Below are 24,812 nucleotides of genomic sequence, written 5' to 3' on the forward strand. Positions count from 1 at the left end.
AAGTACCATCGTAATTCTCTTGTCATTCCGCATCGAAACATGTATGTGTTGACCTCAAGAGGTCAAGGTCAAAGGTTGGCTTCAGGTCACGTTACCTCAGGTCGCTTGACCTCAAGGTTGCGTGAGTTCAAGGTCATCATGTATATCATTCGATGCGCCTTGACGAGCTGAACACAATGAGACCATTTGCGCGGCTGTATCTTTTTTCTGTAAGTAGTTATTAGCAAAAAAGCGTTAGGTAACCTTTGATGACGTCACATGCCCTTACAGCTGTTCAATAGGAAATATGGCATCAAGGTAGTCAAAGTTGGCCATGAATTATGTTCTTTATGGTAAAATTGACCATGACAACTCGGCCGTCCCAGCATAGTGACTCTGAGCGCACCGGCCAAGTTGCCCCGCTAGTCCCGGCCAAATAACCCCACATTGCCATTCTGAATTTTTTTGTCTATAAAGTCGTCATGCCTGTACAGAACTAGATGAAATTGCTCTTGGAACCGCTGAACACGCTCAAGAATGGCGCTATAATGTCTGAATTCGTTTTTAGCCCAAATACTACATGTTATACAACTTTGTAAATAGAAGCAAAAGTTACCGTTTTCTAATGAAATTAACGTTTTATTAATTTTGAATAAAACTGCGAGGTGCAACGTTTTGACATTTGTTCTCGAATTAGTTCTGCCGATGACAAATGAATAGAGACTAAAGTTATTTCATTTACTTTTATCAGCTTTCGTACAGGTGGGGGCGGCCAATTTACACTACCGGCCAAATTACCCCACTCTCCCCTACCCAATTAATGTTCCCTGGACGCATTGTGCTCCAAACTTGCCCACAAACCTTCGAGCCTGTGTGTTTTGGGCGAAAGGGGCTGTCGACCGCCGGCTCCTACCAGCAAGTTGTCAAACAGCCGGCGAACGAACTGATCCTACCCTTTTCCAATCAGTCGACCGCGCGCGAGCGCAGGGGCCCAGCAGGGCGGATGAGTGTGAAACGGGTGAGTGACCAGTCCGAATGCCAGAACTTAGAAAGTGGAACTATCAGATCTATTTTTTTTTTATGTGTTCGTGTCCTGTGCCGACCGGTGCAGCAGCATGGGAAAGGTTCGAGCTGTTTCGGGGGTCCCTTTCCTACTGATAAAATGATGTGCCGATCACAGGCAGTGGTAGTGTTCCTGTCAGGAAGAAGACGAGCTCCGATGAGGCCCGATTGTTATGGTTCGATTTCCACCACATCAACCCACCACCCGTCGCCCTGGCCAAAAACTGAAACAGCTGGCGTCCGTGTGTCCGATGTATTGTCGCAGACATGAAGTGAATGCGGTTACCAGCCTAGCTGATGCGTTGCGGGATAAAATTGCCACCCACTCCTACAGACGAAGCGGCGAGTGGGAATACAGCGGAACAGAAACTGCCGGCTCGATGAAGTCGGCGGGCGTAAAACGGGACAACGTCGCGGAGATGACTTACAGAGAGGCAGGCGGCACTCATACACCAATATGTACAGCAATTCGCGTCCGACCACCGGACAGCGCGCACCGAACACAGCACACACACACACACATGAGACACTGTCGCAGCTGAATCGTAATGGGAACCAACGAGAACAGAAAGCCCCTCGTTTTTGCAACTGCGCTATTCAGAACTAGGGGGATTTCACTGCTCCAAACCATTAACCCAATACAAGGGACTTTTTCTAATACTCGTTTTTGAAGGATGGTAATGTTGTATGATTTATACCAAAAGTGAAAGCTAATATGATCTGGGCTCAGATGGAATGGCCCGCCCTGGGGCAGTCTTACTGCCGCGTCCGGGGTCGCTGGGTGTGGACGTGTCGACCCGTCTCTGGCGTCGCTCCCTGCTCCTGCGGTGAGATCAGCTGGCGGCGCCACTGGCGAGCCCGGTGTCGCTGGTCGCTGGCGGCCGCCGGCTCCGCACTGGTGGTGGCGCGGCCGCCCGGCTACCACTGCTCGCCGTACGAGTCCGAGTAGAAGTCGTGGCTCGCCCGGCCCCGGTAGCCGTTATTGTGCAGTGGCTGCTGCGGTATGGGGTTGGTGCCCCAGTTGCCGTTTGGCTGGCGCCGCTTATATTCCCCCTGGTTCTGATGTCCGCCGTCGAACTTCCTCTTACCTGAAACACGGAGATACATGACAGTCAGCTTCCGGCAACGGCGGCAACAAAAAACCATTCAGCTGTTATTGGCGGATGGCTATAAAATACAAAACACTAAAAAATGTCACCATTTTGATGCAAAACGAACTTAGTGCTAACTTTTAATGCCTGTGTCAATTAAGTCGTACGTTGAATTATAACTAAACGAATAGCAGTTCAAACAATGGTCACTGGCTGCAGAGACGGGACCGTATGGCGTCGTCACCCACCTGGTAAGCCGGCTCCCCTGGCGGCCCCTCTGGGCGCCCCACGGCTGCGCATACCCCTGGCCGCTCCACGCCCAGCCGCCATACCCCTCGCCGAAGGGCTCCCACGCGCCGCCGGCGGGCCACCGCCGCGGCCACGCATGGCCGTAGCCCCACGCGACCGGCCAGCCTGCAACAGCGCGGCACCAGCACCTCGGTCAGGTCCGTGTCTCGGGGAGCGCCGCGCGCGCGCACACCCGTCACATGAGCCTCTGCTGGTGGGGCCGAGGACCGGGGAACGGACAGCGGCACCATGACTGGCGATGCCAATTTCGATACATGCCAACGGCGCCAGGCTCACAATTACCCATCCAGAGTGACAAAACAATAATTAAACGAACAATAACATGCTTTCATTGATGCAAAAGTAATTAGGATGCCGACCAAGAAGTTGAAACTGAACTAGGACAGAACATCACAATTTGTCTAAAACTACACAGCTCGCTAGAATTTAGGATTAATTTGGTAGCAGGCCAAAAAGTAGAGACACCCACCATTGGAGGCTTGCCCCTTCCTCTGGGAGCTGGAGCGCTGGCCGGATAATCGTAATAATAATCGTCGTTAGAGTACTCGTCGTAATAGGGGTCGCTGTAGCCACCGCGATAATCTCCGTATCCGTACATGTCGTAATCGTAATCGTAATCGACATCTAGAAAGATCAAGACCAAACGTCACCAGAAGTCTGTGAGGCGAGACGGACACCAATTTTGTTTGACAAAGTAGGAGCGCATGTTATCCGAGATTTGGAAAAGGACAAAGAGGGGCCAGAAAAGCCAGTCATAGTGTGTGCTCGATAGTGAGGAGCAGGAGTTGGAAGGAGGGCGGCTCTCACCGTAGCTGGCGGCGGCCGCGGACGGCGGTGGTGCATCTGGAAGAAAGTGTCCGCGAGGTTCAGGTAGGACCGACGCTGGTGGATCTCAGGAGCAGGAGAGGAACAGGCAGATACGATGCTACATGTATTTCATCACTTGAACTTGGAATCGGCACAAATGCTTAACAGTTGTCAATCATTTTGAACAAGGCACAGACGTTCGCATGCAGTAATGGCAGACGGCTATTCACAGCGGCCCGCACCGCCTGTTTCCTGTCATTCAGTGCAGAATTACGTGACGAACCATCAGATTACAACAGTCCAACGAGCGCACAGCTGACGACACATTGTGATCACAATGTCGATTCACGGGAGATCGATAGAGGCATATTGGGTCGGCTCATACACACACATATCACACAGGTCACAGCGGCGTCTAGTAATAGAGGAGGCCGTCAGTGAAGTACTCGTACCCGGGGAACTTACCATAGTCGCCACGGCCCATCGGCGGCCGGCCGCCACCCATACCGCCGCCACGGCCGTAGCCGCGCTGGCCACTGAAACCCGGAGAGAACGCCGGGAACCTGCAACAACCGCCACACGTAATGAATCGATGAAAGCAAGAAAAAAAAAGAAAAAAAGAGCTAACTTAGAACATGGCATCGATTACCAGTAGGGCAATTTAACACTAGATCACACGTCTCGTGAGTCGCCTTTAATGAGAAATAGTAAATGTGGCCTAATTTAGCAGTGTCAGGACGATCAGCTCGATCTTTATTTCCACTTTAGCCAAGATTCCATCCTAACAATGACTGAGCGTGCACCCTCGATCGGCTCACCCTCGCTGGGACATCATGCCCATCATCCTCTTCTCCCGGTTCCTGAGCATCTCCTCCTTCTTCTTCTTGTCCGAGGGCGGCTTGGCCAGCGACACGTCGATCTTGGAGCCGCAGAGCTCCGTCTGATTGAGAGCCTCCATGGCCTGAGAGCAGACACACCGGCCAGTCAACAGCCGAAATCGGGCCACTGTTCACTCGACACACGGAAGGAAAACAGACCGCCGCGAACACACAGGGGGAAAAACTGACACCATACCCCAAACAAATACCAAACGTGATATCAGTATTAAAAGACCAGAAACTTAGCACAGGTTCCACGTCTTTGCCGCCGGTGGATAAAGCGACAATGAGGAGAATGCACAATAAGCATGGAGGAAAATTAGTAGCCTTTGGTGACACAGCCTGTCTCCCGCCCACACCCACCTTCAAGGCGTTTTCCCTCTCCTCGAAGTGGATGAACGCGTAGTCCTTGATCTTCTTCACCCTCTCGATTTTGCCGTGGACCTCGAAAGCCTCTTTGAGTTTCTCCTCGGTGCAGTCCGAGGTGAGGTTGCGGGCGTAGAGAACCTTGACCTGGAGTGAACAAAAATGGTAAATAACGGTAACATAAAACCACCCTATCCTAGGTTTGTTCGTATTGGCACAGTTAAAAATATGAATTTACAGGTAAGCATGCCACAGCCACGATGCAGCTGAGGGACGAGCTCAGGCCGGCGATAGCTGCAGTCTACATCTGATCGGAAATCCGGGCCTTCAACGTCACGATGGCGCGCGGCTCAGTCAGCACACCGTACCTTGGCCATGGTCTCCTTGTCGGGCTCCTCCTGCGGGTCGGCCCAGTCGACGATGACGTCACAGCTCCAGACCTTGACGCGGCCGCTGCCCAGGCGCCGCTTGGCCAGCGAGGCCGCCTTGTGCGTCTCGTACTCGAGGAAGCAGAAGCCGCGGTTCTTCTTCTTGTCATCGGGAGAGCTGTAGATGATGACATCCACCAGACCCTCTGCGGCAGCGCAGCAGGTTAGCCAGGAGCTGCCGCTCGGCGGCACGGGTCCGAACCAGAAAAACATACAGACAAACGGCGGTACATTGGCAAACCAGCATCGGATGAGACTCCCGCGTCTTTCACACAAATTAGGCCTTCATGAAATTAATATAGTTTGCATCCCGCAAGACCGTAATATAATTCAAATTGTACAAAAACAAACCGCATACACTGTATGATTGACATCACACTCGGCAGTCGACCACATTTGCTGACAATCATGACAATATTTGACAAGTATTTTGACAAAAATTTATACTATGCGCGCCTCTCACAAGCAAAAAGCAGCCGACGGTTCATGGCCTTAAAACACCGCCGGCACAATAAACAGGAGCAGTTGATTAGGGGCAAGGGACAGCTGCCGCCACCACAGCCAAACCACAAGGCTTTTTGATGACCAGACATCAGTCACTGACATACCAATTTTAGTGGCACTGTCCACAATGATAAATTTACCTGTATGTTTGCCAAACTCTTCCAGGATCTCCTCTTTGCCCTTAGATTTTGGAATGTTTCCGACAAAAAGGCGCAGATTGGGAACACTGATATTTACTTTCAGTGTCTTCCCCTTTTTGATCTCGTAATTGTCGAGCTGTGGAATGAGACATGCCAAAGAATCAATGAAACACACAGAAATGTTCACAGAGTATTTACGATCCGCCCATTTTGCCCCGTTCCTTCCGACCGGTCACCTGCAGGGAGAATATGTCAGCCGACGCCGGCAAAGAGAAGATCCGGCACGGGAAAATCAAACCCAGCAAAACCGGTCATTTTCGAATGGGGCTGTCAGCATCACGTGTAAACCCATTAACTCGGAAAATCAGCAATTAAATTTAGACAAACTCGGAAATTCAACAATCAAATTTAGACAAATATCTACATGACAACGAAATATTTCATCTTTCGTTCTCTTGAACCGGTTTATATGTAATAACTTGTGTAATACCTGTTTGACTGCCTCTCTGGCACCCTCCTCGTTGGTAAAGGTGACGAAGGCGTAGCCCCTGTTCTGGCCGCTCATGGGGTCCATCATCAGGCGCAGGTCCCAGATGTCGCCGCATTTCTCAAACAGAGGAATCAGCTCATCTTCGAACAGCTCCTTGGGGATTTTGCCGACGAAGGCCTCGCAGCCGGAGCCGGGCTGTTTGCCCTCCCAGTTGGGCGGCGGGCCGCCGTACTTCCTCTGGCCGGTGGTCACGTCCAGCGAGAACCCGGTCCGGTCCAGAATCGCCTTGATCTTCTCTTCGTTCGGCCCATGGCCCGACTGGTGTGCCGGACCTGCAACACAGCACGGCATGAGTGATCGCAGGACGCAGACCAAAATAGCCGCCGTGTTGAACCCAGTTCGAGTAGGATACAGACGCGAGTTCGATCATGGTTTCCATTTGATCTGGACTTTTGGGAGGAATGTCTACCGTTAAATGAAAGTGAATTTTTAATTGTCTCCCACAATTCGCGTCGACGGCAGAGGTCATATCGCGCCCACAGTTACAAGAGTGACAATCGTAAATGAGTTCGACCCAGTTTTGAGGCAAGTGAGAATGCATCGTTAAAAGTAGATATGACAGAGTTGGCTGCGGCTAGGAATAGGGTCTAAAAGCTATCCCAATTTTTGACCTTATACACAGTGCTCGGTCATTTAGCGGATCCCGTAACTCAGTCGGTAGAGCTGATTGGACTCCGTGTGGTGAGAGCATGCGTCCCGGGCAAAAAGTCCGGGGTTTGAGGCGCGACGGGCGTTCGGTGTTCATGCGTAGCCAGCTAAAGTCAGTGATGAGACCGTCGGAGGTGCGCAGCTTTGTGCGTACGGTTAACTCCGGACTCTTAAATTCAACTCCCCCCACCGGGTGGGGGGGGGGGGGGAGAGGGGGTCGCCACTGTTTTTATTCTGTGTCATTTAGCATTTCTTTAAATTTTTTGTGTAACTGCCGTGTTTTTATGCTCTTACTGTAAACTTGACACTTGACCCGAAAAGCCGTGGACATGCGGAGATCACACGAAATAAATGATGATGATGATGAACTGTGGACCCGACTGCGCGACCGGAGGGTGGAGCGCAGCACCAACGCGACAAGCTCTGCTTGGCGAGGCTCTGCCATTGTGAATCATTCCATTCAAAAGGTTCGGACTGAATTGATAAAAAACCTGCTCAAAATAAGCATTTGAGCCGGCATGTAGCATGACGTGAAGTGACCCGTTACGACCTGCGAAGCATTACAAAGTGAGCTAAAAAAAGCCATAGCATAGCACGTTTTGGGAATTCGACAGAAAACACAGGAGCTTGCGGACGTGAAAACGACTCGGCTACAGGGCGGGGTGTTGGGGTTGTTGCTCACTGAGTACTTAACTTCGCTATGGCATCAGGTCAAGGTCAGGTCAAAGCAGCTCAGGTTAGGTAGTTGTTAATCTAATGTAACTTAGCAAAGGTCATGTAGCACACTACTTGATTCGGTAGCTCAACCAGAGTTCATAAATGTCTTTCCTGACTCTCATAAATTAGGAAGGAAGTTAGGGTCTTGGAAGGAGAGTTTGAATCACAGTCCCTAAAGAGGCCATAGTGAGCCCTGCACGTGTGAACTTTAATAGGGGTAATTTCAATTGACTTGTGCACGGCACCCAAACAACGGGTCTCTAGCGGTGTGCCAAATTTCAAGCGTAATCGGCCTAGCCATTCTTCAGATGTGGAAGCGACACGCGGTACGTGCGCACGTGCAAAACTGCAAACTGGGTCCTGACTGACCTGCACTGCACGACACTTTACCCGCCGGTCCCTAACCGCATACCGAATTTGAGCGCAATCGACCCAGTCGATACCTGGAAACGACCCCTGCTTGTGGGCATGTGCAGTAGCACCCTAACCCTAACATATGAAAATGGTTACATTGCCCAGTGGGTGCTTACATACATGCCAAGTTTTAGCGCAACAGGCCCATGAGTAGTTGCAGAGTTGTAATTGCGACGAAACGGACCTCTTCGTTTTGCACGACGTGGTAGGTGCAGCAGGAGTCACCCACATACATAGGAAACTAAACTGTCATATATTTGGTAGAAGGGATAAGGTACACCCAACAAAAGGCTGCAACCCAATCGGTCTATGTCTATGTATGGTCCAGTCAGTCACAGTGATGCCGAGATATAAGCCTTTCAGAAGCCTGATAAAGGCCAGCCGACCGCACCGATACACGGTCGGTACGACGTTGTCATTGAACCCGACAGAGGGAGGGCTGCTAAGCTTAGGGCTGTTCGGGTCCCTGCAGCATAGATCTGTGCTGCGTGCGCCATACTTGGGTGACGTCAACCGCCTGGCTCCGCCCACTCTCCGCCGGCACGCCGCGGCCGAGCGTCGCTGCAGCCTATTTCAAACGCGGCGAACCGTTGCGCGGGTGGACTGGTGATTGTCGCTCAAATAACGTTCAAATTGCGTTCAAATGTGGTTAATAGCTGCAATGTGCCACAGAAAAGTGATAATTATACAAAAAAAAAAACAGCATACAAACTGCTTACAATAAGAAATATCGGACGGTAAACTTTAATCCGCGCCACTTTCGCCTCCTGCAGCTCCGAATTTACTGCTGCAGGAAAACGAAGTATGCTTCAGTAGGTGACGTCACACAGGCGGTGACGCAGTGGTGTGGGCGGGACTAACGGGAGCCGTAGCTCCCACTGCGCATGCGTGCTGCAGCATATTTCATTTTGGCTGCGCAGCCGAACAGCCCTCTTCAGTCACTGAGATTCATGAAACTGGGGATGGATGAGGATTGCAAGGTGAGAAATAAGTGTGCCGAATAGTTTTTTTTTTGTCATTGGTTCACCGGTACTTCCTTTCTGCATGTACCGATACTCTGAAGTGCGACTATACCTACAATTGGATACCATCTGACTTCTCTTCGTCACGGGAAATACGAAGCTCCAGCTCACCATAACCTCTATACGATAGCTACTGTCAAGATACCCCGAGGGCGAGTGTTGCTTACCTTGCGCTTTGCTCTTTTGACGATATGTCTTCATGACACCACACAGGTAGGCTGACTTGTTTGAAACATGCTCTAGATTCGATTCCATGAACTGCTTCAGAACTGTGAGCGCCCCATCCACAGGGAACTCCTTGAGAGCATCCAGCGCACGCTCGTCCAGATCAGCATGGAGTAGCTTTTCTGAAAACAAATTATTGAATGAAACATCACACAAAAGGTGGGTACTTTCAAAAACAATAGGTAGGTACTTGCAAACACAATAAGGTGGAAGCTATAACCAAGTGTGCGTTCGGACAGGCCGTTTTCCGCGTGAATTTTCCACGCTCAGGAATTCCTCGCGGAAACGGCGTTCGGGTGCGTGGCGCGAAACACGTGGAATCCCGCGAAACGATGAGAAAAGCTGCGAGCATGTCGCGCCCGTTTTTCAAGATGGCGGCCGTCATGGAAATTATATCTATGTATGTTGTTACATGTTATATTTATGTATATGATAAACAATATGCGTTTTTTCTTGTCAAACTTTTATTAGGTTCTATTATAAGCTGTTAACAACTGATGAGTAATTTTACATGGTTTTCGTTTTGCTATGATATAAGTGGACGCAAAATAAATTGTTTTTTAAATCATAAGTACATAAAAAATAAATTGTAACTGACAAATTAATATTTAATTTGGAACATGTAAACGCGCAGTATGATATGGGGCGCCAGTTTTTACGCACTTTCCGCGGAAAGCCTACCCGAACGGTCCGAGGAATATTTCCCGACGGAGAAAAAAAAAACGGTCAGTCCAAACGCAGCTCAAAACTGGTCCCGTAACTCAGTCGGTGACTCGGTAGAGCGTTGGACTCCGCGTGGTGAGAGCACGCCTTCCCGGTAATGACAACCCGGGTTCGAAGCGCGACCGCAAAGGGCGCTTGACGTTTGTAAGCCTCCTGACAGGTATGGTGGCGGTTGGTGGCAGGCCGTAGCCAGGCGAGGTCAGTGAGGGGACCAGCCGTGCGTGGCTATGCGAGCACGTTAAACTTTGGACTCCAAATTCTGCCATAGAACTGAATTACGCGATCGGAGGGCAGAGGGCAGGATCAACGTAAGAAGCTTTGCTTAGCGGGGACTCTGTATCCGTTCAAAATGTTCAAAATGACTAAATTTATAGAAGAAAAAAAAAATGGGCACATGCAATGCATACAAATACCTCTGTAAGCCAATGGGTAGAAAATAGACAAAACATGCAACAGGCAGAAATGCCAACATAATTAATACTTTGTACATAAACAAGCAGCCAGGTAGTTCAACTTTGCTGATTGCACAGCTCGCTCAGACAAGTTTTTTTTTAGGGGGGAGGGTATCTAGAACTGCAAACTCAAGGTGCTAAGAGCTCACCTGTCTTGTAGATCTCATCAAGCTTCACTGCAACTTTTTCACTCAGACCCAGGTCAATTAATTTTTGGAAGTCTGGAGATCTTCCCTCAGTACTCTCTGGCTCCTCTTTCTTGACAACAGCATCTCCATTTCCTTCTGCCATGGCACTATGTCCTGAAATGCATATAATCGATCATGATTATCAACACAATGTTGGCAAGAATCAGCACACTAGTAATCAGGGTCCCTAGCTTAATAAAGAATCAGATGCATCCAGTGCATCCTAACAGCATGAAAATATCACATAACAAAAACAAAAATTGAGATGGTTTGAGCACCAGCTTAATGTTCTCCCAGTACATAATAATGGAAAGATTGCTGAAGTAACCTCACCTTAGGTCAATGATATCAAAATGCCAAGATATAGTTGTTGGCTAGCTTGGTATATACCACATGCCAAAGCCTAAGTTAGAAAGTTAGCCTTTTGTGAGCTGATGTCAGAATTTGAATTCACATACACTGAGAAAAAAAATATTGCCCAGGGGGGTTTTACGGGTGTCAGACACCATTGGAGGTGTCATCGAACACCCAGATTGGTGTTGAAAAATGCTGTTTAGGGAATCATTCAGGTGTACAACACCACGATGACACCCTTTCAAGTGTTCGTTCGCATGCGAGCGTTTAGATATACCTGAATGGGATTCAGCATGACACCTTAATAGGTGTCCGACACCCACACCCATCCGGGTATCAAACACTCTAAGGTATCAAACACCCTAAAAGGTGTCAAAAATGTTCTTTTAAAAGCATCTGACACCCTTATGATGCCTTCACAAGTGTTGCCATTTATTGAGATGGAATGTTTAAAGTGTCCCGACACTGCTAGAGGTGTCACATTGACACTTGCAAAAGGATCTGACACCAAAAACAGCATGAAAAAATGAAGAAAAATATTCCCATGGGGTGTCTCACGGGTGTCGGACATCATTGCAGTGTCATTACGAGCGAGCGAGCGCAGCGAGCGATTTGAGTCTTTTCAATGTAACGGAAAAATCTCAGTATGAGCGGCCCGGCCCGGCCTGTAACGCTTTTGAGAGGCTTATATCTCAGCAACCGCTGGACCGATTGGCCTGCGGTCTTTTTGTTGGGTAGCCCCATCCCTTCTACCCCGTAATTGACTACTTTTGATACATCTTAGTGACCGTCGTGGCACGTGCCACGTGAAAAGTCAAGGGTGTTCAAGCTGTTTTGCAAAAGTAGTGATTTTGAGAGGCTCATATCTCAGCAGCCGCTTGGATGATTAACTTGCGGTAATTTTTGTAGGGTAGCAGCATCCCTTCTACCCAAAATAGGATACTCTCGATGCATGTGGGTCACCCCCAGTGCACGTGCAAAATACAACAATAAGAGGTGCCAAATTTGTTCCCATTTCAGTAACTCGGTAATTACTGGGGCGATTTTTCTGAAACTTGGCATACAGGTAGGCACCCACCAGGCAATGCATTCTCATGTGTTGCGGTTAGGGTGCTACTGCACGTGCGCACGTGCAGGGGGCGTTTCCAGATCTCGAGAACGGCTGGGCCGATTGCGCTCAAATTTGGTACACGGTTGGGGACCAGTTAGTAGGGTGCAGTGCAAAAGTCATTTTGGACCCTGATTGCACGTGCGCACGTGCAGAATGCCGCTTCCAGATCGCAGGAACGGCTGGGCCGATTGCGTTCAAATCTGGCACACCACTAGCGACCAGTTAGAAGGGTGCTTTGCGCAAGCCCGTTGGAAGCACCCTCTCGCCCTTCCGCACGTGCAGGGCTCACTATCTCGCTCGCTCGTTCTTCGCCCAAAAGGCATTTTACTGGTTATAACGCCCTGATTGGTGTCAAAAATGTTGTTTTGGGAATCATGGAAGTGTACAACACCACGATGATAACCTTCAAGTGCAACGCGCTTTTAAACACACCATGATGGGATTCAGAAAGACACATTAATGGATGTCCTACACCGACATCCATTCGGGTGTCAAACACCCTAAACCATCAACACTTCAAAAGGTGTAAAAAATGTTCCTTAAAAGGGATCTGATACCCCTGTGATACCTTCACGTGTGTTGTCATTTGTTGAGGAACATTCCAGAGTCATGAAATGTTCGAAAGCTGTCAAGTATTCAAACCCAAATCATTACATAAATTGTTCTGACGTCACTTGTGTTAGGAACCAAGGATGCAGTGTCTAACGGATTTTCAGTGACTCGGACTCCCGCTCTGTCTTCCAAAATGGACTCCTATTCCGGCCAGAACTGCCAACTTTATCAGACTCCGACTCTGACTCCGTAGCACTGCTAGAAACCACAGCAGGTCCAGTGGTTTGAATCATTACCCAATCAGCAAGCTGCATTGTGTGACGTCATTTGTGTGCTGGTCACGGCGTCAACCATGCGAAGATAAAAAGCGCCACTTTGCAGGAAAGCCGTTAGATTTCAGTTGGCGGCGGCGTGGCCACGTGGTGCATGTGCGGTGTGAGTGATGGCAGGGCTTTTTTGAATTTATGTGGATATAGTGGCGCCGAACGTTGTTCGCAGTGTACTTCTTCAAGTGATTGTGCGTTAATGATAATGTTTAGCTTTTATTTGTAGCTTGCTCCGTGTTTATTCAAATGACAAGGCGGGCGGTACTCGGTGAAATTTGAAGTCTGGAGTGAGGATGACAACACAGCATTGCACCATGGAAACGAAAGCAAGTGAACTGCGGAATAACATCTGGTTGGAGATAATCGACGGTTAATTATCATTGTTGAAATGCGAGCAACTTCTCACTGTGAATGGACTCGATGTGTTTCGATGAGTTTTCATTGGATTTCTCCATAAATATAGAGCCCATATTTTTTGTACTTTATAGTTTGTTGCTGTATACAAGATAGGAATGCCATGTATGTATGCGATATGCCTGTTTTGCAATACATGTAAGAATGTGTCGACACCTTTTTTGGCATCCAATGGACACTCTCGTAACACCTTTAAGGGTGTGTACCAAACTGCACCTCGCTGGGGTGTCAGACGGGTGTCACTTTTGACACCAATACAGGTGTCATTGGGAATCAAACACCGGGTGTCTGACACCCTTTTGGGTATCAGTGTTCCATTTTTCAGACTTTTTGGTGGCAAATCACACCTAATGGGGAAAATACTTTCATCCCTAAAACATGAATGACCAACTTTACTTCATCTCTGAAAAAAAGTTTCATGTATTCCCAACAGCCAGTTTACATGTCACTTGACAGTTGATGCATCCATATCCTTTTGTTTCACACCCTGTCAAGATTCTGACATGAAATCCTGGTTTATCAGTTGGCATACAAATTGGCATTACACCATTTTGCAAATATACTTCGGTTATTTATTTCCTTTTTCTCATCCTAGGATTTTATTCTTCATTGGCACATCCAACCAAAATCCAATTTTAGAACACTGTTGGGTATGCACCAAAAGGGTGTCAGACACCTAAAAGGGTGTCAGACACCTAAAAGGGTGTCAGACACCTAAAAGGGTGTCAGACACCCAGTGTTTCATTCCCAATGACACCTGTATTGGTGTCAAAAGTGACACCCGTCTGACACCCCAGCGAGGTGCAGTTTGGTACACACCCTTAAAGGTGTTCCAGGGAAATAATTTTTTTCTCAGTGTAGAAGTGATGATCTATGGTTCAGAAAGGGTTAACATGAATATCAACAAAATTACATAAATAGATATTCACTGGTTTTGAGATATCTCTTATTTTTGTTTACTTGGCAATGGTAGCACTAGCTTACACATTCCCCATTGGGGGCAATACTATTTTCTGGACAATTTGCCAGCTGGAGCTGAATGGTGGCACTAGCAAAGCTTGTTATAATCAATGCCAGATACAAATAACTTAATATCTATCTTTTAACTTTTCTATGAGTGCCAATTTACATGCTCATGTCCATCTTTTACCATGTTTATATCAACAAATAACATAGCTATCGTACATCACCACTCACCAGCTGGTCAGCCAGCTGACTTTTTCCAGTTGCTAGTAAGGCCCCCATTGATACCAGGGTTAAGGTTTATCAAGGGTTAAATTTATTGTTGGGACTTAATATGGCAGCATTGGAAGGCAAATGTCAGGGAAATTCTGTAGGTAGTAGAATGTAGGTAGTAGGTTAAGATTGAGATATAACCTTAAACCTCGGTCCCAATTGAGAAGGTGTAAGCCAAAGCTACTGATACCACCATTTAATTTTGGGGGACTCTGCCACTCCTGTGGTGTATTTGAGGGCAATCATTTTGTTATCTTATAATTGCGACAGACGTTTCATGCAAGGCAATATATACCACCACATCACAGTGACAATTCTTATTACCAAGATTTTAGGGTAATAGTAGGGCAGACCTAGCATGGTGCCTGGTTTACCTCTGGAGACCTCCCCAGGCTTCAGAATGTTTCTAGAAAAGGTCTCAAGCCTCTAGCGACTATCCAGACCAAAACATATAGGTACCCCCTGTTGCTACATCTGCATACTGAGGGCTGTTCACGGGCACCGTACAATATGACATCACAAGACTGGGTGTGGTGGACAGCACACAAAACAGCCATCGCTGTGGCCAGTCCCGACTGACCGGCTGTGTGAGGTAATGGAAGGGTGAAGTAAGGCTGCAGTGGGCAGAGCTTGGAGCCTGAGTATGGTCCTACCGCACACAGGACCAGTGAACAGCCCTCATATACCTGCTTTGGATAAGATTTACAAATTTGTTGATCTGTGTCACATCAGTCAGGGGCATTGAAATACACTAGCCCCTATGAACCCCAGAGTAACAAACCTTGAGATCTTATACTTCCAATTTAAGTGTCTCTCGATGTTGTCATTGTTAGTACCCTAACTGCCCGAAACCAGTGATTGTGAACCAGGAACCAGGGATCCCAACTTGGCTATGGGTCTGTTCCCGTCGCTCCTCCCAAAAAATCTTGGATGAGGTTGGATGAGCTTGGAGGAGAGCCGTTTCAGAGGAGCCATGGGAACATTTTCGCGAGGAAATCAGCTGTTTGAGGGCTGTAACAGTAGGTGATTTATGGCGCGCAAACATAAATCAAGAGATAACAATCGCTTTCTAATAAAATAACCTAAGATTAATATTAAGCATTACTATCTAAAGATATCCAATCGTCATCAATCACTAAAATCATTTCCACTTCCCTCAAATCTCATTTATAAACAATTCACATTTGTATTAGGTGCGCCAAATATGTCTACGCAAGAGCCTCCTCCAAAAAACCAACTTTCGTTTGGGATGAGGGAGGAGGCAAATAGTGATGGTGAGATGTGAAATCAAGATGAGCTTGGAGGAGCTTGGAGGAGCGACGGGAACAATTTTTTGAAACGAGAGGAGGTTAGAGGAGCTTGAAGGAGGTTAGAGGAGCGACGGGAGCAAACCCTATATTTATACCAGGGGGGTTCGCTCCCGTGCCTTCAGCATTACGAAAAATGGAAACAACCCGTGAGCAGCATCAGCGCTCACGCACATGTTCAAGGAAAACAACGTGTAATGGACTGCTGACGACGGCCCTCTCCACCAATCAGCGTTCGGCACCTCGAGCGCTGATTGGCTGGTAGCAAACGCGTCATATGTGGGTCTCATTTTTTGCGATCAGTGAACGCGTTATTTAATACACAGTGGCCTATGGAGAATGGCACGCGGAATTGAAGGTCAGTGTTTTATTGCTTCGTACATGCGAATGGGGGTATTTGAGTGGTATTTGACACCATTTTCGAAATCTACAGTGAATTTCTGATCGACTCATGTATATATTTTTTATGAATTTGACAGTATTAGTGCTACATAGTCGGTGTTTTATGTTGGTGTTGTTTCTCTTGACCTTTGTCTTGGACTTTTATCATATCTTTTCTCGAAAATGCTTGCCATAACCAGGTCTAAACTATGTGTATAAAGGGAATATGTGTTGAATATGAGGAGAAAGTAGTAATGACCATTCTGCCTCTCAAACTGCCAGAAGGTGTGCTTGTAAGGTGATTGAAACTGCAGTACGGGTTGCAGATGTGGGTTTGACATTAGCATTGTTGTTGTAACCCCACTTGCTCTAATAAAATGGCAACATGGGGTTATGTACCCACTATTGCACAGCCTGGTATCAAGCTGATTGATATGTGGAGGATAATGAAAGCAGAAAAACTTTTCTTAAGTGAATAGGAACGTTGCGTCTTGTGACTTATGTCAAGTCATTTAATGATTGTGATTGTAACTTTTACTTTAATTATTATTGCTAGTTTTGACCTTTTTAATCATCAAGTTTTATTGGTACCAATTTCATATGCCTGTGTAATGTCTGTGCAGCTTTGTGCAGTGTGCGTGTCTTGAAACAAACCAATTTATTTTGTACCTTTTTGTACTTCAACAAATGTATGTGAAAGGACAAAAATGTCATGTCTATTATCATTGACACTACTACAGCTAACTTTGCCTATATTCCTATCTTTCAGAGGCATTCAATTCAATCTGCTTTCCAGTGCAGTACCTAGGAGGCTGCAACTGAAACTCTCACAAAGGCAATCAAGTGTCACTTCATCAGTCTACAGCAACAGCCCACCTGTAATCAAGATATGGATGAAGTGGAATGGAAGAACAACCAGTTCAAACATGAAAAGATGTATTTTGTTTTGGACTATTTCTTAGCATAACAGAACAGCACACTTGCTGCTTTTTATGTTTGCCCTGTGTGCAGTTTTGAATAATTTTAACTATGAAATGCTTTTGCCAACTCTTCTCTTTACATACGCTTCCTTTGTCATGCATGTGTAATTTTGAGTTTACACGCATGATGTAGGCATGGTTCCCCTGGCTTCATAAAACTACTTGCAAGCTTTTGTTATGGACATTGGTGCTACCTATATATGATGCTTCAGATGTGTCCAGTAGTTGATGAAGGAAGGAGAGGAGTAGGACAGCTGATAGCTATTACCAAAAATATGTGCTTGTCTGCACTTCGGGCTGTTCCATCATATGCAACTTCTATTTACTTTCTTGAGTTGTTAGAAACACCTGATCTTTTGTTTCTTTCCTGTGCGCCCATTCTTTCCGTAGTGTTATAAACGTCAAGTTTGAAGTTGGTATCCAAGCGAGCAAAATTTGCATTATTTCAGTCCGTCTTGAATCATTGGTCTTGAATTATATCCCTAACTGACATCCTGTTATTTGTCCTGCAATGTCTGTGCCTGTGTCCGCCCTTACCTCCGGCTCCAGCCTCCAACCAGCCCTGCTGAGTGCTGAGCTCTGTCGCCGGCGCGGTGTGTCGCAACGTGCTGTTTCTCCACTCCAGCCGACAGCTGCTAGGAATCGTCCTGTGCCATGCGCTATGCGACACAGCGATTGTAAGATGCAGGTCACATTCGGACTGATTGGCTCCGCGTATGTGCATCCGGCCGGGTGCTAGTCGATATCAGGGACGTGGGTCGGACTGTTGTGGCGGCGTGCACTGTGCTGGTTGAAGTTGTTGTATTTCTGTTAGTGAAAAGCATAAATACATAACCGTGGCCGCAGCCCGCTGTTATTGTGGATTTCAGAGGGAGTGGCCAGTCAGGAGGGCCCCATGGGGCCCTCCTGGCCCTCCATACCCACATGCATGTGGGTATGGATCCAGTGTCCAGTGGGATCGGCTAAGATTTCCGGCGATTGATAAACGCTTCTATGATAGTAAACCTAGTCCTATTGAGTTATGAGGGGAGATCACGTGAGGGGCCTGACCTTACTTAACTCTTGTGAAAACACAACACATACGAACGGTAAGAAACCAACAGCTCTTCTTTCTGCCAAGTGTCATCTTTCTGTGAAGGATTTCTTGACACTGAGTGTTCAGAAATTGCGTTGTTTTTGGACTGTGTAGAGGCTCACGAGCGACAGTATAGGTCAACAACCTGATGTACCTTAAATATGCGACTTGTACCAGAAGATCCAGCTTGATCAAAAGATTGGACATGTCAAATTTCAGCTCTTTAGCTCAAAAGAATTTTGAGCTATCGTAAAAACCGTCAGTGTGGCACCATATCGCCTTCCCGCGCGGTCGGAAGGTAAAAGTTCGCCGGCTCTAACTAAACAAATAGTCGTCGTATCGCAAATTCATTGACGGCGTTCGAAGCGTCGTTCAATTTACTTTCGAAACATATCCTAACATTAACATTTAACTGCCTAGCGCAATCTACAACAAGCAAAAGTTCCGTGCATTCATCCTCATACAGTGTTAGCGGCCGCCGGCCGCCGGCCGCTGACCCACATTCGCGTCATCAGGGAATGCCGCAACTAATTTATTGTTTCCAACTTTTTTCCCGGAGCGTTCTACCTGGTTTATATAGCCTTGATTTATACTCAATACTAGCAAAGGTGGGATGGTCACTCTAAGACCAATAACATCAGTATGACAATCATAATTGTCATCCGTTGCCAAAATGAAATTCGTATCACTGACGCCGCGCATTACAGCCCTGGCCCATTGCGATGCAACGTGGGACTTGAAATGCCGCCGGGCCACGTGGGCACCTACCTACCCAAAAACACGAATTAAGAACAAAATCGGCTAAGCATTGAGAGGCAAAGATGACCGATGAAAGAAGCAATATTACAAAAAGCAAAGAGATCCAAAACACAGTGAAGATAAGCAATACTTACAGAAATTTCGGCTCAAGACTTATGCCAAGTAATTTGCAGCCCGGAAAACAAAGATGGCGGCGGCCTGACACCGACCCTTTTGGCGTCGCTGCCGGGATCAATATTTGTGAAGGATGTTTAAAATAATTCCACTTATAGAGTTCAGTGCACTTATGTTACCAAAGAAAATTAATTGTAAGTCATATTCGTTTGAGAAAAAAAAAATTGATAGAATAAACATAAAGAAGGTTAATAGTTTTCCTTTCATGACGCTATTGTCTGCTCAATAAATTAGGACTTAACAGAAAAGCATCTAATATGACTGAATATCTGTTCAAAATTGCAAATACAGTATCATTCAAGTAATTTCTGCTAACCACATAACTGACATCACAATTTATTCAAACTTGATTCAAACTATGGCCGTCGTCGTTCCCAAGGTTCCTATAGATAATTTAGATACGTTCCTCCATTTACTAAAGCATTTTAAATAGAACGACCGACAGCCACAAGCATAAACGTACGAATCTCCATCCTCATTTTTCTGACGTGAGACTGGTCATGGTGTTAGTTCGATGCATAAGCATTTATTTACATCCTAAGGGCAGTAACAGTATTCGTGGTATTGATCGCTTCTGAGGAAAGTCACATGGACGTAAAGAGGAAATGAGCCAAAAGATACTCAAATGAGGCAAGTCACTTGCGGTGCTCATTCGAAGAAATTAAATAAAAAACTCAAGATGAAGAAAGTGACTCGAGACCCTGGACTCTGGAATGACTGTGGAGTCCCAATCTTGTAAAACAAACATTGGACTGAGTTAATATTCAATATAATTTTGACTTCAATCTAAATAGTACGAAGGTAAGTAACAATATTTACAATTATACGAAGGTCTAAAAACAACTTGAAAATAATGTAAAACATAAAAATGTCAGCATTTTAATTGCGCATATTTTGCAGCAGATGCGTCAAATAAGCTCACCTATTCGGAAATCTCAACTGCTGCCGACCCGCAGGCGTGTTACGGCTTCTCATTGGTGGAATTCACGTCGGTTGTGTTTTGTGCACCAATTAGAGGTCGAGAATAGCCAGCGAGTGACTGCCCAGAACACTAGCAGAAAGACGGCGTCAGAGACTCGAAACCGTTCCGTACCACAGACAACCGTCGGCCGCCAACTGCAGCAGCGACAGATTCCCCATCCTCCAAACCATTCCTTTCATCGTATTCGTGACAAGACCCCATCCCTCCCAGCGACATATCCCCCACTCTTCAAACCATTCCTGTCATCCAACTCTCGTTGTAACCTTACCATTCACAAACTCCCTCCTTCCCTCCCTTCACAAACATCAATTTACCGGTAAGTTTCACTGTCATTTATGTGTCTTAACGTAAATTCATGGTTTTTTCCTATATTCATGGCATAGTACATGGATATGGGTTTTCCCATGTTGTTTTGCTGTAAAAGTGGCCACCGGTCTTAGTTAGGACGGCCGGTTTGTTTTGCGCGGCGTAGTTAGGTCGCCGCCCTCCTCGCAAGGCCGGTAACGTAAGTTAGGGCCACCAAAAAAAAAACACAAACCCTGCACACAAACCGCACAAACTTGACACAAAGCGTTCCACAAACACGCGCTTTAGGAAAGTGTCATTTGTATATAAATATCCAAGTAAGTAAGGGAGGGTGTATATAAATTAGGTAAAGTAAACTTGGCACAAATTCAAATTTGGCACAGACCATTCACCATTGAACCAAACAAGGTAGAGGGCATCTATTTATGTAAGTTCATTTTTAATTAATGCCAGTTCAATTTAATGATTAATCTCTGCCATCTATTCCCTGGGATTAAAGTAGGGGGGGATATGTTACTTATAGGTTATCGGTAAAATTGGCATCACTGTCGCTGCTAGCCGGTAAATGTGAAGATAAAGTTAGAGTAAAAATAATCTAACCTGACCTAACCCTACTAAGTACTAGGTCAGTTGGGCAAACTAGGCGGCGTGAATCAAAATATGGAGGCATCAAAATATTGATTCTAGTGGGCGGAGCTTTGACCATATATGGGCATAGAATCAATATTTTGATTCAATTTGGGACGTTCCCACCTTCAGACGACCCGTTACGGCGGAAATAACCCCCATGACGGCGAGATTTTTCGACAAGTCAATTCAAAAAACTTCCCCGCTTCAATTTTTCGCTGCATGGCTATCAGCCGTTTGTCGCGCGTACCTTTACGGATGGCATAAAGATTTCGCCGCCATAATTCAACTAAAACGTGCTGTTAAAACTTGCTCTGTTTATCATTAACGACGAACCTTTGTAATTTTTTCATAATTTGGTCTAAAAGAAAATAAAAAATGCGTTATTTAGTTGTATAATTCATTTATAAGAAATATTCTTTTTCTTTGTATCTAGCCACGATTTCCGGTTCCCGCCATTTCGCGCCGGCGTCGTGGGTGTTTGGATGCAACGTAGTGCTCCCGGTTTTATTTTGTTTAAGCGACCTTTTCTGAGGTAGGTATCGGCAAAGCTAGTGACGTCACTGTCTCCGCTAACCAGTATATGTGTAGTCTGTAGATGAAGTTACTGTTAGAGTTAAAAACAATCTAACCAGACCTAACCTTACCTACTAACTTGCAGCCTACCAACCTACAACCTTACCTACCTACCCAAGTACCTACCTACCTCAGACGGTGATGCCAGCTTTACCGATACCACTTATAGGAGGTATCTACCTATCAGGCCATGGCCCTGTTTCACGGCCGCTAGTAGCGTTTTGCGAGCTGATAGATAGATTGAGGTGGTGTTGGAGTGGGAGATACAAGTTTGTTGATGTCTCCATGGAATCCCAATTGGACACATGTTCTGGCAGCATGCTAGCAGCGGTCGAGAAACAGTTCAGTGATTGCATCTCATCAAAATATTAATTTATTGGCCCTGTTTCACAGTCCCTGCTAGATAGCTGCCAGCTCATGCATCACGTTGGGTTTCCATGGAGACATCAACAAATTCCTATCTCCAACACTGCCACAATCTGTGATGTCAGCTCGCGAAGTGTGATAGCACCAATTACTACCCTTGCTACTACCTACTTATGCCAGTATCAGTAGGGGCGATCAGCATCAGGGTTGATCGAATGTGAGTTGCAATTAGAAAATCAAAATGGGCATGGTCAATGAAATTATATGTATGCTTACATGATATTTAGCATTGAATGACAATCCTTATACTTGTGTACAAAGATGGCAATGCAGATGTTCAACTTATTTGATTTGATTGTGAATTTGAAATATTTTAAACAAATCCTTTGAGCCATATTTCAGTGCATCAAGGTGAAGTTGGGGTAGGGTGCACAATGGTGATGTAAATGTGCAAATGACTTGATAATTGCTTGGAAGTATGACATTGATGCTATTCAAACTGGATATTAAATGCAAAATGAATTCAGTCATTAAAGCGATTGGCATGCCCATAGCCCTAATAAACAAACTAGGTGCATTCCAAAGAGTCCTTGTGAGCTAACAATGCTATCTTTTTACAGTGGGACAGCCAGAGGTGATGTGAAGATCTTAAACTTTCATTTAGCCATGAAGTCTGTCAGAACATATGTTGTTACCAGATCCCCATTCCCAACATCTCCTTCGGAGAGTGGGGCGGCACCTGTGAAGATTCTGGAGATGAAGGGCCGTGTGAAGGTCCTTGGGACACCTCTGAAGAGCCAGGCGACACCCATGAAGAGCCAGGCGACACCTATGAAGAGCCAGGCGACACCTATGAAGAGCCAGGCGACACCTATGAGGAGCCGAAAAACATCTCTGAAGAGTCGTAAGACATCTCTGAATAGTCGGGAGACATCTCGCAAAAGCTGGGTGACACCTCTGGAGAGTCAGGAGACACATCTGGAGAGTCAAGCAGCGCGTTGGAAGAGTTGGGAGACGCCACAGAAGAGCAAGGTTGTTAAGCCTGTAAAGGAACAACACTCTCCCCACAATGCAGTGCCGTCACAGTCGCCCACCACGGAGATGGTTATCATGACTGATCAGCGGCGCAACACGGTCGCGCCGTCCACCATCCTGCGGGCCAAGGCGGCCCGCTGCGCGCCGCCCGACGTCGACCCGGTGGCGGAGGCGCTTGAGCTCATTCGGGCCGACATGCTGGCACAGATAAGCTCGGGCGCCGACGGCGCGAGCCAGCCGGCGCCCAAGGAGCCGGTCACCATCTGCCTGAGCGAGGCGGCCACCCAGCCGTGCTCGCCGCCGTCGCCGCTCGTGCACCGCTCCCGGTCACCGTCCCCGCTGGGCGACCCCGGCGGCCGGTCCATTTTCCCCGACGACATTGAGGACTACCGGCTGCGGGTGCGCCGCGGCGGCTCGGGGCGCAGCATCACGGACCGGTTCGGCGAGCTGCTGCAGCGGCAGGCCGCCGTCGACCAGCTGCAGCGCCAGCTGCGCCAGCAGACCTACGAGATGTGCGAGGAGGCGCGGCGCCAGGAGGCGGCCGCCGACGCCCAGCGGCGCGGCCAGTACGACCGGTCGGTGGAGCCGCCGGCGCCGCTGCCGCCCACCACCGCCGCCGACACGCTGCTGGTGCTGCGCGAGCACGGCTGCTGCGGCCCGGCCGACATGTGCCTCACGCCGCCCGACCTGCCCGACGCGCTGGCGCTCATCCACCGGCTGCGCTGCGAGGTGCTGGAGCTGCGCGCCTGCTCGCTGCGGACAGCCTACGAGAAGAACGAGGTGGCGGCGCAGCTCAACAAGGAGCGTGCGCAGCTGCGCAGAAAGTTCACCAGCGCCCAGGTGGACCGGCTGACGGGCGGCAAGATACGCGGCGTCTGGGCGGCCGAGGACGTGCGGCGCGCCATCGCCGCGCGCCGGGTGCTCTCGCGCCGCCAGTACCGCTACATCACGGACGTGCTGCACGTGCCGCTGCCCTCCCTGAAGCTGCGCAACAAGGCACTCAAGACGAGCGAGGAGACCCGCCAGCTGTACGAGCAGTTGGTCGCCGAGAAGACGCTGGCCTACCGGACAAAGAAGGGGCGCACAGTGCGAAAGGCGCCGACGCCGAGCGTGGCGGCCGCGGCGTCGCCCAGGCGGCACCAGGACTGCATCATAATGGTGGCGTCGGACTCGAGCGGGTCGGAGGGCGAGGAGATGGACGTCTAGGCGCGGCTCACGCGCGGGCCTCCGTGCGCCGATTATGATGAGTTGATGTGCATGGTGTAATTCAAGTGCGAGGCACGACCGACTGGTGGGAATCGTGGCATTTTAAACGTTTCTCGTGTATGTCTCGTAGCTCAACATGTGTGTTATCGAAGCAGGTAGTGACGTATTGTTTTCCAAGTCGCTAACCGTACAATGTCATCTCATGTTACCGGTCGTGCGGGCTTTCATCGCCAGCGGTAATCTATTGAATGAGACTAGAGAGCCATTCGTCCAGTCAGCTGACATGAGCTCACCCATCTCTATTGCCAGAGCCATGTTGTGGTGTATTTGTTTACTGAGGTCATCGTGTTCCCCTCCTGTTGGCCGTCATATTGATTGGACTGGGCCATTAGGCGATTAAATCATGTTCCGTTGCGTTCCTTGAATATAATGTTGACTGTTACGTCATTGCAGCGCGAACTGGGCATCTGTCACAATGTGACTCGATTTGGCCCGATACCACTCCGCCACGGCACGGCGATCCAAACACCGCGGTCGCCAGT

The 24,812-nt window shown here is 47.7% G+C and overlaps 2 protein-coding genes across 13 annotated transcripts; one reads left to right on the forward strand and one right to left on the reverse strand.

The window, feature by feature from the left end:
* Nucleotides 1–1,279: 1,279 nt before the first annotated feature.
* LOC122387138 (heterogeneous nuclear ribonucleoprotein R-like) lies at nucleotides 1,280–19,420 on the reverse strand. Of its 6 annotated transcripts, none has more exons than XM_043377039.1 (13): nucleotides 19,133–19,420; nucleotides 10,465–10,617; nucleotides 9,083–9,262; nucleotides 6,055–6,386; nucleotides 5,565–5,700; nucleotides 4,861–5,066; nucleotides 4,490–4,639; nucleotides 4,067–4,209; nucleotides 3,714–3,811; nucleotides 3,249–3,284; nucleotides 2,911–3,065; nucleotides 2,381–2,546; nucleotides 1,280–2,129 (listed from the first exon to the last, which is right to left on the reverse strand). In XM_043377039.1, the coding sequence occupies exons 2-13, from the start codon at nucleotides 10,604–10,606 to the stop codon at nucleotides 1,960–1,962; spliced, it is 1,914 nt and encodes a 637-aa protein (XP_043232974.1). In that variant the 5' UTR covers nucleotides 10,607–10,617; nucleotides 19,133–19,420; the 3' UTR covers nucleotides 1,280–1,959. The 6 variants fall into 6 exon arrangements, with proteins under 6 accessions (XP_043232974.1, XP_043232973.1, XP_043232975.1 ...); XM_043377038.1 differs by lacking the exon at nucleotides 19,133–19,420 and adding an exon at nucleotides 10,837–10,907; XM_043377040.1 differs by lacking the exon at nucleotides 3,249–3,284 and having other exon boundaries at nucleotides 19,133–19,387.
* On the forward strand, nucleotides 19,383–24,712 carry LOC122387140. Of its 7 annotated transcripts, none has more exons than XM_043377053.1 (2): nucleotides 19,383–19,973; nucleotides 22,650–24,712. In XM_043377053.1, exon 2 carries the CDS (start codon nucleotides 22,696–22,698, stop codon nucleotides 24,268–24,270), a length of 1,575 nt encoding a protein of 524 aa, XP_043232988.1. In that variant the 5' UTR covers nucleotides 19,383–19,973; nucleotides 22,650–22,695; the 3' UTR covers nucleotides 24,271–24,712. The 7 variants fall into 7 exon arrangements, with proteins under 7 accessions (XP_043232988.1, XP_043232985.1, XP_043232984.1 ...); XM_043377050.1 differs by having other exon boundaries at nucleotides 19,449–19,551; XM_043377049.1 differs by lacking the exon at nucleotides 19,383–19,973 and adding an exon at nucleotides 20,079–20,470.
* Nucleotides 24,713–24,812: the final 100 nt, after the last annotated feature.

The sequence above is a fragment of the Amphibalanus amphitrite genome, unplaced genomic scaffold (assembly GCF_019059575.1).
Source record: "Amphibalanus amphitrite isolate SeventyFive unplaced genomic scaffold, NRLGWU_Aamphi_draft 000274F_arrow, whole genome shotgun sequence".
NCBI lineage: Eukaryota > Metazoa > Arthropoda > Thecostraca > Balanomorpha > Balanidae > Amphibalanus > Amphibalanus amphitrite.

Excerpts from the sequence above, each read along its gene's own strand:
- LOC122387140 (XM_043377051.1), top strand. The coding sequence starts at position 22,203 with ATGCCAGTATCAGTAGGGGCGATCAGCATCAGGGTTGATCGAAT. Across the intron at positions 22,247-22,649 it reads AGCATCAGGGTTGATCGAAT|TGGGACAGCCAGAGGTGATG; the intron begins GTGAGTTGCAAT and ends ATCTTTTTACAG.
- LOC122387138 (XM_043377039.1), bottom strand. The coding sequence starts at position 10,606 with ATGGCAGAAGGAAATGGAGATGCTGTTGTCAAGAAAGAGGAGCCAGAG. Across the intron at positions 5,067-5,564 it reads AGAGTTTGGCAAACATACAG|AGGGTCTGGTGGATGTCATC; the intron begins GTAAATTTATCA and ends GCGCTGCCGCAG. Across the intron at positions 3,812-4,066 it reads GGCATGATGTCCCAGCGAGG|GTTCCCGGCGTTCTCTCCGG; the intron begins GTGAGCCGATCG and ends CGGTTGTTGCAG.